General features: G+C 41.3%; 1 protein-coding gene across 8 annotated transcripts in view; it reads left to right on the forward strand.

Annotated features, from left to right (window-relative positions):
• The window catches only part of PTPRG (protein tyrosine phosphatase receptor type G), a 579897-nt gene that overhangs the window by 503178 nt on the left and 60476 nt on the right, over positions 1–16243 (forward strand). For 4 of the 8 annotated variants that reach the window (XM_065550638.1, XM_065550639.1, XM_065550633.1 and 1 more), the window contains one exon: positions 1248–1334. The exons of the other annotated variants lie outside the window; for them this stretch is intronic. In XM_065550638.1, coding sequence (XP_065406710.1) covers positions 1248–1334 — 87 coding nt within the window. The remainder of the gene's footprint in view (positions 1–1247; positions 1335–16243) is intronic. 8 annotated transcript variants of the gene reach the window in all.

The raw sequence follows: 16243 nt of genomic DNA on the forward strand, positions 1-16243 counted from the left end.
CCTAGAAAGAGCAGTAGCATTCTAGGTGAAAAGAGAGAGGAATTAGCAGCATCCTGACGGAAAGGGATGAGGATGATGAAATTGTATGGTATTGCAGATATTGTTTCATGTAACTGTGCTTGCAAAAGAGATGCAGCATGTTAAGTGTTAAAAGGACTCAGAATTAAGCCTCAAATAAACCAGATGACTGAATAAAAGCCGTCTTGGTGCCTGTATTTCATATGCCGTAGACAGTTTTTAATATTATCCTAGGAAGAGAAATCCTGTTTTTAAGCCATTCCAACTGGTCAGATCCTGGATGGTATGTTGCTTAAAGAAAAAAACAGAACAGACCTCTTAAATGCTGATTTTTTTTTTTAAAGATGACAGAGGTGATCCTGGCAATTACAAGAATTAATAGGCAGCAGGTTTTAAACAAACACAAGGAAGTACTTTTTCACACAACGCACAGTCACCCTGCAGAACTTGTTGCTTGAGGATGCTATGAAGGCCAAAAGTATAATTTGGTTAAAAAAAAATTGGATAAATGCATGGCGGATAAGAGGTCTATCAGTGGCTATTAGCCAAGATGGTCAAGGATTCAACCCCATGCTCTGGGTGTCCCTAAGCCTCTAATTGCCAGAAGCGGGGACAGGACGACAGGGGATGGATCGATCAATAATTGCCCTGTTCTGTTCATTTCCTTGGAAGCATCTGGCACCAGCCACTGTCAGGAGACAGGATACTGGGCTAGATAGACTGTTGGTCTGACCCAGTCTGGCCGTTCTTACACTCTTATGACTTTCAAAACCTTAGGTCATCTATGCGAATTTCTTGTCCTCGGGGACTTTAAGGGAAAGGGTCACTGAAGTCAATGGGAGCTCTTCCATTGGCTTGACTAGTTTTAGATTGGCTCTTATTCAAAAGATGTTGATGCATATTTAATAATAAAATATTTAACATGACTATAGAGTGAATTTTATACTATCGTAAATATTATAGTGGCGGAACAGGATTTAACAACTATTTAGAATTCCTTTTGTCTCCGCAAAGAATCTGACAATGTAAAATATTGAATTGTATTCTTTTTAACTTTGTTATTTAAGAATGCGTCTGACAAGAGCAGAGAAATTCAGAGATACAATTTGAATGGGAGGATGTGTATCTTTTTCCCCCCCCATGTAGATCACTCAATTGAACTCGTACAGAATTGTTGTCAGCCAGTCTGAAAAACTCTGTTTATACACTTCTTGTCTCTTTTTATTTAGAGAGTGTAACAAAATAAAGTCCAAGGGCTTACCCCGACGTTTCCATGAAGTGCCACCTTCTGGGGAGAGAACAGAGAAGGGGAGCAGGTGAGGGCGGTACAGGTCGGGTGGGGAGTTTTTAATGCCTGGGGTGACTTACTAACTATGTATGTATGTATGTATGTGAAATTAACCAAATTTGTTCATTCAGAAGTCTTATTCTGAAATCACCTGTTATATATGCCAGATTCATTTCCGCAGTAACCCTCTTGAAGTCAGAGGGGTTACAGCACAGATAAGTTTGATCCATTATCTTTAAAATGGTCACACTTCATATTAAGGTTCTATTTATAGCTGGTTTATAAAGGGTTAACAGTGAGTTTTGGACATGCATAGTATGTGATGCTGATGATTGAGCACCTCAGTAGAAGGTGTCAAAGCAGGCCATAAGGCATGGTTATAACCATAATGGACACTATAACCGTTTATGTCAATTGATTATTTATTAAAACATCTATTACTCATTTATTTACCCTTTGTAAACTCTTTTAAAATGGAACCTTGATATAAAGTGAGACTTTTTAAAAGGGTGATGAGAAAATGGGCCATTTAAAAAAGATTATTAACCGTCATTATGACTCTTGTGAAATATTCATATTAATTTTTAAAATTAAAACATTTTGCAAATAAGACAAAACTGACAGTATAGCCTCTTTCTCTCTCCTGCTCCAGGGACCAATTTATTATCCCATCCTTATTTGAGCTGTTGCTGGGTTATATACTTTTATGTGATGCTCTGAAGAGTCTCTCTGTTTGTATAATATGCTGTCTCATAAACAGATCAGTTTCAGTCGTGTCGGACTCTCCTGGAAGAACTGTGAATGAAACATCCTATAATACAAGTCGATGCATCCTGAGGGCCCCGTATACATTTATCATAAGACAGTGAAATAACAGAAGCTGCCAGATAAATCATGTTTTCGTCCTCACCATGTAACTGTAAAGTGTAATCATCTAAGGGCCATATTCTCAATCCCACAGCAACCGCTGGAGTAATATTAACACGAGTTAGTTTCACAGCATGAGGCACTCTGGGTATGAAATTATAGAGTTAGGAATGTTCAAATCAATCCATCAGTATACCTGGATACATAGAATGGATCAGACAGCTGGATGAAATAATAAAGAACAGGGGTGATCTTATCTTAAAGCTTCCTTTCTTAATAGACCGTCATAGAATCATAGAAGTTTAGGGTTGGAAGAGACATCAGGAGGTCATCTAGTCCAACCCCCTGCTCAAAGCAGGACCAACCCCAACTAAATCATCCCAGCCAGGGCTTTGTCAAGCCGGGTCTTAAAAACCTCTAAGGATGGAGATTCCACCACCTCCCTAGGTAACCAATTCCAGTGCGTCACCACCCTCCTAGTGAAAAAGCTTTTCCTAATATCCAACCTAGACCTCCCCCACTGCAACGTGAGACCATTGCTCCTTGTTCTGTCATCTGCGACCACTGAGAACAGCTGAGCTCCATCCTCTTTGGAACCCCCCTTCAGGTAGTTGAAGGCTGCTATCAAATCCCCCCTCACTCTTTTCTCTTCTGCAGACTAAATAAGCCCAGTTCCTTGTGCATACATATACCAAGAGACAGTGTCTGTCCCAAAGAGCTTGCAGTCCAAACAGAGAAGACAGACAAAGGGTGGGAGGGGGAAGCAGAGAGAGGGGAAAGTGACGTGCCTCAACATCCCACGGCAGCTGAGTGGCTGAGCCAGGTATAACACACCTGTCCCTCAATCCCAGTAAAGTGCCTCAATCACTAGACCACAGTGCTCCACCCCATATCCCAGCCCACTTCTCATGGTCCCCAACACACTGGCTTGTTCTAGGCCTGTGCCGGGCCCTGCTCTGCAGGGCTGAAGAGGCCTGGAAATTCTATCTATGTAGCATTCACAGTGTACTGCGTGCCCACCCCCACCTCTTGTGTGCTCATATGGGTCCAGTGCTATGGGGGCCTTTCGTGGGCTCTGGATTGGGGTGAGTCGCTCACAGCATATGGAAAATTGAATCCACCTCTGTTCATAAATATGGAGTATTAGCACGGGGCTTTGTGCGCTGAATATGAGCGTAGCACTTTGCAAGGCAGCAGGAGGGGAATAAAAAACTCTCTAAACCCATCTTAGGAAGTTAAAATTGCCATTCTCACCATTTTAGCAACAAGAGAATCTGTGGTTTGTTAACCAGGGTTTTTTCAGTTGTCAGGCTTGAGTAGTGCTTAATTTCTAAGAGGTGCTGGGGCTCGAGGAACTAGGTGCCAGGGCCGTAGCAATTTTTTTACACTCATAACTGATGCCGCAAATCCAGAGGTGCCGGGGCTCAGCCCTGACCCAAATTAAGCACAGGGCTTGAGGATTTTATGTAGATACAAGGGGCAGTTGCATGCCAGAGAGATACCTGGCATCTAGAATCTGGGAGCATTTCTGCAAGCCACCTCCACTGACAGTTTCATCCCTCCTGCTTAGCCCAAGTTGGTAAGAAGCAGGGAAGCATAGGTGCTGAAAGAGATAACAGAGGAGGCAGGGAGAGAACTGGAAAAAGGGAAACTTTTAAAGACTGCTGCTTGGGTAGTATCTATTCTTCTGCTGCTGCCAGCCAATGACGTTACAAACTAATGTTGCTGAAGGAAGGTTGTGATTGGATAAGGGTAATACACACTACAGTATTTTACTCTCCTGTGTTTTCTAATCAGAAGTACTCAGTTCCTAATCGTGGTAACCTTCATTGCTACTTGGTGTCCATATTACAGATGCAAAACCAAACCTCTGGAAGTATTGTCCTAGTCCTACCTCATAGCCTTCATTTTCTTGGTTTTTGAATTATTTTAATAAAAGCTTCCTCGCTCTTTCTTTCTCTCTTTCTCTCTCTCACTCATAGCACCAAGGAACCCCAGTCATGGACCAGACTCCATTGTAGAAACACAGAACCAAATGACAGCCCATGTCCTAAAAAGCTTACACTCTCAGTATAAGACAAGAGACAACAGATGGATCCAGACAGACCGATGAGGGAGTACAAGGAAACAATGAGACAATATTGGTCAGCATGATGGGGGATGGTCTCTGCACACCAGTGACCTAACTGTTGTCAAGTTTTTTGTAGGAATCATGGCAAAGGAGAGTTCTAAGGAGGGTTTATATATACCAGTCTCATGTACATTCCCCATTCATATTTTTTGTGCATTTCAGTATTGCATCGGTTTTGGAGTGTCAGAGGTGGTTGTTCGTGCATCCTGTTCTCCAAAACATTAGTGATGCTGGGTGCGAAAGTTAAAGCTGACTCTAGGCATGACCGGCATTTACACAGCAGCAAAACAAGACTGTCCTGACCTTGGCATCATTACAGGCTTCATCTTCATTCAGATGAACTATTTCTCACCACTCTCTTCATTGTCTTTAGCCCTGCAGGACTTTTCTTTCAATCTGTGTCTTCTTCAACAAGCTCCTTTTGGACTTTGCATAAGAAAAAATCCGACTTGTAGTCGCAGCTAATGGTTGAATTTCCCAATTTCCTAATGACTATATGTTTGTCTTGTACCCTTGCCTTTTTTCTTTTGGGAGAGTTGAATCTCCTATAAAACATCAGTGGCATTTAGTTTACAGACCTGTTTTGAACATGTTTTGTGATATTTAGGGTGACACACACCCATCAGATTTGATAGCAATTACTCAAGTTTCATAATAATTCAGTTTTTTTTTCTTATTAAAGAAACTTTATTAAGTAACATAATTTGCATGTGGAAATCAGCCATAATTTGATTCTGGTGATATTTAATTTAATATTATACCTATTTACCCGGGAAGATTAATTATATCTCTTTGAGATCAATTCCAATACATATAACAAAAATTTAAATGTAAAAAAAAAATTAATGGGCAAGGAATAAATGATTCATTTTTCTCAGTCATGAAATACAATTTCCGTTTTCCAAAGGAAAATATAGTAATTAGGGAAATTTGCAAATGGAAATTAGCCCTGTTTGGTCTGCCTATTTATTTTGGTCATTAAATGAAGTATTTAATTAGCATTTATATAATTCATGTTTCAATATCATCTATTTTATAATTCCAAGTTTAAATATAAAATTGAAATGGGTTTAATGCAACCTATTGTTCACATGCAAAGCACCTAATTTGATAACATAGATATGAAGATACTGAGAATGTGAATTACAAAAATTCGTATTTTGTAAGGATGCAATCTACATTTTCTGAAACTGTGGGCTGAACTGTTATTTTTTTAACTTTTTCTAATTTGCATACATATTAGTCCCTGTTTAAATGATGTGTTAATTCTATTCATTAGACTTCAGTAAATGTGTTTAAGTCTCCAGATAATCAAGCTTAGGTCCCTGGGAAGCAAATTATGGACTTTCATGTTAAAAAACCTATTGTAAACGTGACATTTATCACCACTGAGCCAACTTATGTGTAGTACTTGGCTACAGTCAGTAGGGTAAATCCAGTCTTTCTTTCTGACGCTTATTGTAATGATTATGATCTCTGAATAAGTAGCTGGTACCAGGCCCTTAGTGTCTCTTCAGAGATGATTGGGCACTTCAGAAACCACTCCACCCACGATGTGTTCAAAATGCCAATTCAGCTCTCCTGGAAAAGGGAAGCTTAATTCAAGCCCTAATGCAGATTGCTTCAAGGAGAGAGAATACACATTTTTTTTCAATCCTGAGGATAATGTGGGGGCTGAGATGACTAGAATTCCTTGAATGGCCATGCTGATGGGGCCCCACAATGCATCTGGCCCATCCCTACGGGGGATTCTTCCTTGCTCCAGTATATGATTGGTTTTTGCTCTGAACCTGAGACTCTTTAGCCCTCATACCAGAATTGCCACAGGGAAGCAGATTTTCAGAATCTTTGCTTCCAGGTCCCTCCATCCTCCACAGACTGTAGTGAAGGTGGAAACAATCTGTTTATGATAACATGCTATGGGAAGAAAAGGGACTAGGAAGTGGTGTTAGAGTTACATGACTTCAGTTGCCTATTGATTTGCCAGGGCTCATGTTGGGGTGACCCCTGAATGACAATTACACTTGGAGATGCCATGTGTGCTCTGATTAATAAAAAATGTGACAGCAAAAAACGTTCTTAGGCCATTATTGTGAGAAAATGCCTACTGCATTGCAAAGCCTATATGTTAATTTACATCTGCTCTTGGAGCGTATGGGCCTTCTCAAAAAACCACGATGAAGGATAAAAGGGAATTCATTTGAATGTTTGTAGAAACAGAGGGTTAGAGTTCAGTATCGCTGTTTTTGTTATCTACAAAGCTACATGGAACAAGTTCCCCATTGTATAGTTTAAAGCAATAGGTGGAGTCTACCAGAAAGGAAGCTTGTTGTCTCTGCAGTACAGTTTTATTCCAGATGCAAAGAATGTTCTAGCTATGGACAAAAATAATATTTGATGTACATTCGCAGCGGCTACTTTATCTCACAACATCTGAATACATAATCTCCTCCTTCTCTGTGGCATTCTGCTTAAGAAACAGCTGGGCACATTTGAAGGTATGAGGAACGCTTCACTACCATTTATAATACAAACCCGAAGGCAGGGCCATTGGAAAATGAAAATTCCATGTTTGATTATGGATGGAAGGTTCCTATGCATTGCGGTGTTGCAGGACTGTAGATTTTAAGTTTTCATTTGGTTTTGGAGATCTTCTTCAGAGTGTGAGCCAATTCACTTTCTACATCTCTGGAGAGAACTTCCCTTTTACCTTGCAGTCTTCTCAAAAGGGGCTTAATTCTGAAGCCCAGTGCTAACATTAATAATTTCACTGTTGATTATTTTATTGGTAATGTCCACTTTATGTGGATGGATTCGTTTGAAAGCTCTAGTGGTCAACACAGGTGAGCTTGGCAGCTGCAAAACTAAACACCAAGCCCAATCTTGTCCAAACAAATTCTTGGGCTTACATTACAGGAAAGGAGATTTAGATTAGACATTAGAAAAAACTTCCTAACTGTCAAGGTAGTTAAGCACTGGAACAAATTTCCCAGGGAGGTTGTGGAGTTTCCGTCATTGGATGTTTTTAAGAGCAGTTTAGACAAACCCCTGTCAGGGATGGTCTAGGTCAGGGGTCAGCAACCTTTCAGAAGTGGTGTGCCGAGTCTTCATTTATTCACTCTATTTAAGATTTCGTGCGCCAGTAATACATTTTAACATTTTTAGAAGGTCTCTTTCTATAAGTCTATAATACATAACTAAACTATTGTTGTATGTAAAGTAAATAAGGTTTTTAAAATGTTTAGGAAGCTTCATTTAAAATTAAATTAAAATGCAGAGCCCTCCGGATCGGTGGCCAGGACCTGGGCAGTGTGAGTGCCACTGAAAATCAGCTCCCGTGCCGCCTTCAGCACGCGTGCCATAGGTTGCCTACCCCAGCTCTAGGTAATACTTAGTCCTGCCATGAGTGCAGGGGACTGGACTAGATGACCTCTCAACTTTCAGTCCTGCATTTCTGCGAACTTGGAATTTGTCTGAGAAATTTCTAAACAATGGGGGGGAGACGACAGTTATGCCCTTGGGAAGAACAGCCCCCAAGTCAGACAGTAGTGCTGGAATTTGGGATAAACCCCAACAGGAATTTCATAGGTGTTCTGACTCTCGTCTGGCAATGCTTGCTTGAGCTGTGATAACTTAAGGGAGGAAGCCGTAGACTTCCTAGCTGCAGTGGAGGATAACCCGGTGTAGCTGCGCCTTGAAAATAGCTGCTCCTTTGAAGGCAGAAACAGGTAGATCCTGCCTGTCACCGTTATAAGGCAGAGTAGGGAGTTCTCAAGATATAAGGGGCCGGATTCCTAGTTCATCCGTTCTTGTGCTCCACACAGGAACAAAGAGTGAGTGAAAGTGGCTTTAAATCACCTTAGTGCCCCGCGTGTGCAGCTGCTGACACCTGGTGTAAGTTTGAGCACCTGCAAGTCTCACTCAACGGTGCCCAAAAAGTGGGACGGCGGCACTAGCTGAGGGCAGGCAGCAGTCAGGACAGTGGGGAGCGTTCTGATTCAGCATCTTCCCAGAGGGAGCCCTGTGCACAGAGCTCCTCCCTGGCCTAGCAAGACCCCCAAAAGAGAAGCATGACGACAACACCATTCATCTTCCCATAAGCCAAATCCACCCCCAGGCACAAGAGCGCTCCCTAGTGCGGGAGGTGAACGCTTTGTCATTTCCATACATCCGCATACAGTGACTCTGTGTGTGTGTGTGTGTGTGTGTGTGTGTGCGTGCGTGCGCGCGCGCCTTTTCTCTCTGCCCTGGGAACATCGCATCTCATTGGTGCATTGGAACGGGAGAGAGAGTATTTGTTTGCCAACAAAAAAAGACGTTAATTAAACACACCGTATTCTGCCACACATCCTTGAGAAAAAAAGACTCATTTGTTAGTCAGCTGAAATTATCTGGCACTGAACGTCTTGTGCTGATGTGACAGGGTTTGCTTGCTCATATAAAAGCTGTTCAATTTGCCCTTTTATAAGTGAGAACAATAATTTCCCCCTTTCCAAACTGCAGTGTGCTCATGGTTTAAAAAAATAAATAAATTGTGATCTGCAACTACAGATTAGTGGACATTTGGCCAAATGTAACCTGGAGTAACTGGGTGCAGCTCCCTTGGATGTGTCTGGGCCAAACACAGTGGTGTCATAAAAGTGATGAAAGCCCCCCCTTGGTATAATACTCCTGGGGGCATTCTGCGCCAAAAATTAAAAAATTAGGTGCCCAAAAAATAAAAACTCTGTGCACAATATTTTAAAATTCTGCAGATTTTATTTATCAAAATAACACTACATAATCACACCAGTTTCAATTATTTTGGTAACTTATTTCAAAATATCTGTCAGCAAGTGTGTCTAACAATACAGGGGCACACACAAAATTTCCCCCAGGCGTAGAGAGTTAAAGAAACCCCTATGACAACCCAATTCCTGTTTCTCTGCCCCCTTCTCTCCCAGAGCCCAGCCATTGGCCCCCCCACCTCCAGCCCAGATACCCATACTCCCTGCCCCCCCCCCCACAGCCCAGCCACGGGGTCCCCCCTTGCCCAGATACCCACACTCCTTTCCCCTCAGAGCCCAGCCATGGACTCCCCCACCCCCGGCCCAGACATCCACCCTCTTCCCCCCAGAGCCCAGGGATCCGGAGGGAAAAACAGCCTGATGCTTGGTCCCATGCTTGCATGGAGTTTCCTGCACACAGCCCGCTCTTTCCCTCAGGACATGCTGGGAACTGCAGCTGCTAGGAACCCTCTAGCTCCTTTCCCCGCCACCCGGCAGTGTCTTCTCTGTCCGAGCTGGGCTCTGCTGGATCCAGCAGCCCTTAGTGGCGGCCAGCAGCACTGTAGCTCATTTCTGTGGGGGAAAGGAAATTGTGCACATGCAGTGTTAATTTCTGCAAAATTCTGCTTTGTGCAGTGGCACAGAATTCCCCCAGCAGTAGGTATAAACTGGTCACAAAACAGGGGTAAGTGGGTACAAATTGCAAAGAACTGTGACACATTAAAAATACTCAGATTAAATTTTAAAAAATCCTCCTAAAATGAGCAATATCTACAATATTTTCTAATGGCGAGAATTGCTGAAGTTCCTTTGATGAGCGTTCATTAGAGAATTCCCAGACTTCCTGGATCTCTGCAAAGAATTGGTCCAACAAATGATATCTAAAACCGTAGTATGCAATAATGTTAGGATACAAGAGCTCAGTGTCTGGACAGCTTTTTCGAGTCTATTGTGGAAGTAAAACTTCATGTGCTATAAATAAAGCATGTGACAAAAATCACCAAGTTGATTTATCCATCCTGTCAAGTTGGTTGTAATCAGCTAGAAGACAAATAAATGGGTCAAAAGGTATTTCACACTTGAGTGATCTAGACAAGAAATCACAGACCTAAAATCAAAAGTCTGAGACACAGCTACCAGAGAGAATGGCAAAATGTTTTTCTATTTAATCTGTGTTTTATACAGGCTTCATCTTGCAAAATTCCTCAACTTAAGGCACAGGTATAAAACTTGAGGAAAAATGTTACTGAGTTTCCAAGACCTCAGAGATGGAAGTTGATGGAGTGGATCATTTAGTGAAATCACAAACAGAAGAATACAACTGTGCCAAGTCTATGTATTGGTTAGATGGTATTCCTTAGAATGGGTGTAACAGCCTTAATTATTGTTATCACTCTATTGGTCGCAGGGCTATAATCTAACCCCTCCAGCAGAACAGTATTAAAATTGCTACCAGAGATCACATAAGAATGTGGAGAGCAAATACAGATTGGGGGGGGGGGAGATATCACGAACAGGATTGTTAGGGTCATAGGTATTACAAAATAGAATAAGGAACAGAACCCAAAAAATCATGGACAAAATTATATCTGCCTTTAGAGTCAGAGGTCACTTTATGTGGCGTGAATGGAAAAGATTTCTGAAACCAAGTGACTACTCCCAGTTGTCTAGTGGAGAGCAATGAAGAGGTACCTGGCCCACCTGCTCTCTTTTTAACGTTAACATTCAGAAACACTCACATGTTTCTTGTTAAAATGCAGCCTCCAATGAATACTGCTTTTTATCCCCCTCACCCGCAATCTTGAGACAGTTCTACAGTAACCAGTGCTAAAGTTAAATGAGCAGAGATTTAAGAAATCAGTCAAAATTAAGTAGAATAAAGCCTACTAGCCTATGTTCTGCAAATATGAACACAAAACATAATAAAGAGGATCTGTTGTTAAGGGATCTAAACACAGACAGCCCTATTGGTAATTAATGTAAATGACTTGAGTTCCCTATCTTGTATCTCACTCATTTGAAACTCCGTTTTATCTTTAGTCAGAATATTCATTTCAATATGATGATTCTTTTTATTAGATGTTTCAATACACACATTAAGGCAAATGGAAGCTAATACATTATCTGTACACGTTGTATCTCTGCTCAGAACTGAATTGATCTGGGTATGAAAGTAGTTTCCAGGCCTCAGTTTAATTTTGACTGTTACACTGATCTCCGAAAGGCAGACTATCCTCTGCTACTAACTTGAAAATTCTTGACTTTTCTGTACAATCAGGGATCTATTAATACATGTTTCTAAATCCCACTGTAATATTTAATGATGTTCCTTGATCTTTCAATCCTTTTGCATAACAAACATCTTTTCCCTTAACAGGAATACTCAAGGCATTTTGAACCAAGGGATAGCTCTGAAACTTCAAAGATGTTCTTGTTTCTTTTTTCCTTTTTATAAATATTTTGAAAAATTTTATTCTCCCTTCTCACTCTGTGCCCCGTCTTTTTAAAACTCATTCTTGATCTTTGACTGAGATAGTACAGTCACCAGTGCCTCTTGAGGAATTAAAGTATCAGCAACAACATTTGGTTATAAAATGTCTAGAATTTTTTTTATTGGAAAATTATCTGGCCAATGTTTATTAGGTCTGGGAAAGTGGTAAGTCCAAATAAGCATTGTCTTCATTTGCTCATGCGTCTTAATTACACTTAGCTTTAATAATGCTTACACCTTTTTTGTATTCATTTGATCTTTCTGGTGTATGAGCCTAAAATCTCTTGGATTTGTATTAGAGGATTGCTGTTGTTTGTGGGATTTGTTTATTTGTTTAGAAAAATGCGTGTAAGGAGCAGTTGCCCTATCGACTACTGACGTTCTTGGACAGACCCTTAGCTTTTGTAAATCAGCAGAGATCTGTTGGCTTCAGCTGAGACTATGGCTCAATGTTCCCCCCACAATGTTTCATTGAGCACTAAGTTATTGTGATGTGTCTGATATTTGTGTTTCCTCGTTACACTTGTTAACCTTAGAATACAAGGAACGCCTTAATTAAAAGTGTCTCCCCAGATATACCTCTGGCTTAGCTAGAATTGTGAAGAGTCGATAATATATCAGCACCAGCACCATTAGGAACAGAATCTCCAAATATACTGATCACTAAAGAGATTAATGATTCCCCAGACCTCTGCCTCAGAGACCCATATAACATATGAGGTTTGTTATCTGTCCCTGCATAAATCTCGGCTTCCACAGACATGGCTGTGGAAAGAAGACTATCTGGATGCCAAAAATTCTGTCCTTTAGTGTGAGGAGCAGTTTTTGTAAATTTCCTTACTGGAGTAATAGCATTAAATGTTGTATTTCCATATACATTGGCCAAACCGGACGATCTCTACGCAAAAGAATAAATGGACACAAATCTGACATCAGGAATCATAACATTCAAAAACCAGTGGGAGAACACTTTAACCTCTCTAACCACTCAGTGACAGACTTGAAGGTGGCAATTTTGAAACAAAAAAAACTTCAAAAACAGACTCCAAAGAGAGACTGATGAACTTGAATTAATATGCAAATTAGATACAATTAACTTAGGTTTGAACAGAGACTGGGAATGGTTGGGTCATTACACTAATTGAATCTATTTCCCCATGTTAAGTATCCACACACCTTCTATGGGTCATCTTGATTATCACTTCAAAGGTTGTTTTTTTTTTAATTTCTCTCCTGCTGATGATAGCTCATCTCAATTGATTGGCGTCTTACAGTTGGTCTGGCTACTTCCACCTTCTCATGTTCTCTGTATGTATAAATAGCTTCTGTGTGTTCCATTCTATGCATCCGGTGAAGTGGGCTGTAGCCCACGAAAGCTTATGCTCAAATAAATTTGTTAATCTCTAAGGGCTGGTCTACACTACGGGGAGGGTGTGTGTCGATGTAAGATATGCAACTTCAGCTACGGGAATAGCGTAGCTCAAGTCGACATATCTTATTTCTACTTACCTCCCGTCCTCACGGCGTGGGATCGATGGCTGCAGCTCCCCTGTCGATTCCGCTACCGCCGCTCGCCCTGGTGGAGTTCCGGAATCGATGGGAGCGCATTCGGGGAGCGATATATCGCGTCTAGACGAGACGCGATATATCAATTCCTGATAGATCGATTACTACCCGCCAATTTGGCGGGTAGTCTGGACGTACCCTAAGGTGCCACAAGTACTCCTGTTCTTTTTGTATTTCCTGTGTCCCCCATCAACTCTGTCTGTCAGGTACTAAACATCTGTTCTTTTCTTTTGTCACCTGCTACTCTTGTGTTATGTTGATCAAAGGGTCCTCTCAATACATTTGAAACCAAATTTTCATAAGAAGCTATAGGATTTTCCACAAAATTTGTGAAATTCCATTTTCTATGTAAAAAGGCAAACAATAAAGACTTTCCATATTATTCACAACACTCAAAAAGAAAAACCTGCCCTAACTAGTCCGAACTTGAAATATGCCAAAATAGTTTCGGGAAGATCTTCCCAGTCATCTAGACTCCCATCAGCAAATGAATCTTTCCGGTCTGGAAAGAAAGCGGGAACTACCTTCCCATTGTATGGTTAATTATACTAAACACATTTAAGAATCTCTGAGTTGCAGTTAAAAACGGCCAATGCCTAAGAACAAGATGAGAACTAAGTCTAAATTTTAAGTACATTTAGTTGCAGGCATGTCTAGATCCAAACGCTGGTTTGGTGATCACCCAAGGGACACTTCAAATAAATATCAAGTAATTGTTCTGTTTTCTTATTGTAATTTGAAGGAAAGATAATCCTTCAGCCGGAAAAGCAGGTCTCTTGTATTTTGGAAGCATTTACTGTTTTCAGGTGCATATTCCAAGCAGAAAAGCTCTCTCTGCTACTCACTGTTAACAAGCCTTTTCTGAATTGCAGTTTTTATAGGATAGCTTCTGGCCCCAGTGAATTAGCGTATGTGAATTAAAACATGAAAAGAATGCACCCAGTTTTTGGACCTGGACAAAAACACAGCCACGTGTACTTTAAATTTAGACTTAGGTTTCTTCTTATTCTAAGGTATGTCTCATTGGATAGCTTTATAAAACTAGCTACTGTGTACGAGTCACGCAAGCGCCTTCTGTTGGTGGTGTGGCAAAATAAGACCCAACTCTTGCAAACAGATGTGTTTGGGGCCTGCACAGAGCCCCAGTGCAATCTTGAGCTTCTAGTGTTGGTACTGACAGCCTGTCTTCATTGATCACGGGAGTTCTTGCAATTACTGTACAGCTCTTCACTTGGAGGAAAATTTAGGTGCCATTTAGAAGAGTTTTAGGCTACTTTCTGATCCCCTGCTGTAGTCAGGGTGTTGGAACTGAGCATTTTAAGGCACCACTTAAGCTATGATTTGCTTGGATAACTGAATCTCTCACCATTTTAACCTGTAATATACAGCGTGGAAGATACAGTAGCTAGGCCGTTTGCTAGCTTCGCAACATATACATACCCATGGCACTAAATACATCTGTGGTTCATAGAGAAAAAATGTGATTGCAGATGCACTTTTTCTTACCTTACCGATACCCCATTTTTAAAGACTATGTTAAAATGTTGCCCGTAGATTTTTAAACCCGGCTTTCTCCTCGAACTCCTCTGAGTGGCAATGCATATGCCTGAGAGCATACTCTCTTTCCGTGGAAAATACCGAAGAGAAAACCTCCTCAGGCGCATGTGAAACTGCGGAGTGTAATCAACACAGATGTTGCAAGCTATTGATTAAAACTCGGGGAAATTCTGACTCTTCTAGCTCTGTCAAAGGTCACAAAGATAATAATTAGTTACCGAGTGTTACAAGGGTTAGTGTCATCACTAATAAGCTTTCACAATTGCCTTAGCTGTTCTCAGGGGACACTAGAAAGATGGGAGAAGGGAGCATGGGAAATGTTTATGCTGGGTTAAACTAAGATTTATCCACTTACAATTTGCAGTTGAAGAGCTTTGTAAATGCATTACATCATTGGCCACCTGGACACTTTTTGGTTGTACATCTGATGATGTTAGGAATGGGGGAGGGTTTGTGAAATCAAGTCTTTGTGCATGTGTCATGCTTTCTACAGCTGTTTAACCACTTCAATCCCTTTTTCTAAACGTTTATTGCATACTGACTGTGTTCAGCACTGTATACTACAGAAAGGGAGACAACCCTGGGCTAAAGTTTAAGGTTATTCTGTATAATCTGTTGGCATCAGGGGAACAAGGTTTGCAAATGAATCCTTTGTTCTTAACATGGACATCTCTGCAACAGACTGTAAATACTTGTGACCTGTGCCTGGTCGGTGTGGCACTCTGTCTCCCTCTAGTGGTGAGTAGGCCAGATAGAGATTGATGAGCCTGTTACAGCCTTGACTAAGAGACGTAGTACGGACCACCACTTATAACGCCACTGCCCCTTGGTGGGTCATCAGCAGCAGGAATCAAACCTGGGATCTCTTGAGCTTAATGCACAAGCCTCTACTGCCTGAGCTAAAAGACACATTTCTCTTAGCCAAAGCTGTAGCAGGCTTATCAATTTCTAGCTGGTCTAGCCACCAGTAGAGGGGGACAGAGCGCCACGCCGAGCAGGCGGGGGTTACATACTAAGTCAGCTATCCTTCTCCGCCAAAAAGTCACAACTCCTCGTTGCCAAATTGTTTTTTCAGATGGAAAGTTTTGACCTTTGATGTATTCTTTGAAAGGGACCATATCTTTAATTCTCACCCACTTCCTCTTATCCCGTTGTTTTATTCCTTCCCTTCTACCCGCTAGCTACCACCGACATTTACCTTGTGCTGCAAAGACATGTGCAGGGGTGTTTGGGGCAGAGAACAGCAGGGCTCTGATAAGCAGACACAAACTGTAGAAGGCTATCCCCACTTTCAGCTTCTGTAGCTTTGAGTGTATACGCTATGGAGAAGGGGTGTGATAAGAGGCAGTGCTTTCCTCTGCTGTGTTGCTAGCAAGGTGATCCATGAAATAAGAATCTTTATATTTAAATAAAAGTAACTTCCAGGCTTAGCTAGAGTTCTTTTTAGAAAGGATCTACTGTGTGATGCATCATTTCAACATAATACCCTTCGCCCCGTGTTGGACGAGAGACCTATCTCACACAGGAAGTGAATGCTGCACACCTATAAATCTTTCACT

This window comes from Chrysemys picta, chromosome 7 (assembly GCF_011386835.1).
Source record: "Chrysemys picta bellii isolate R12L10 chromosome 7, ASM1138683v2, whole genome shotgun sequence".
NCBI classification, from domain to species: domain Eukaryota; kingdom Metazoa; phylum Chordata; order Testudines; family Emydidae; genus Chrysemys; species Chrysemys picta.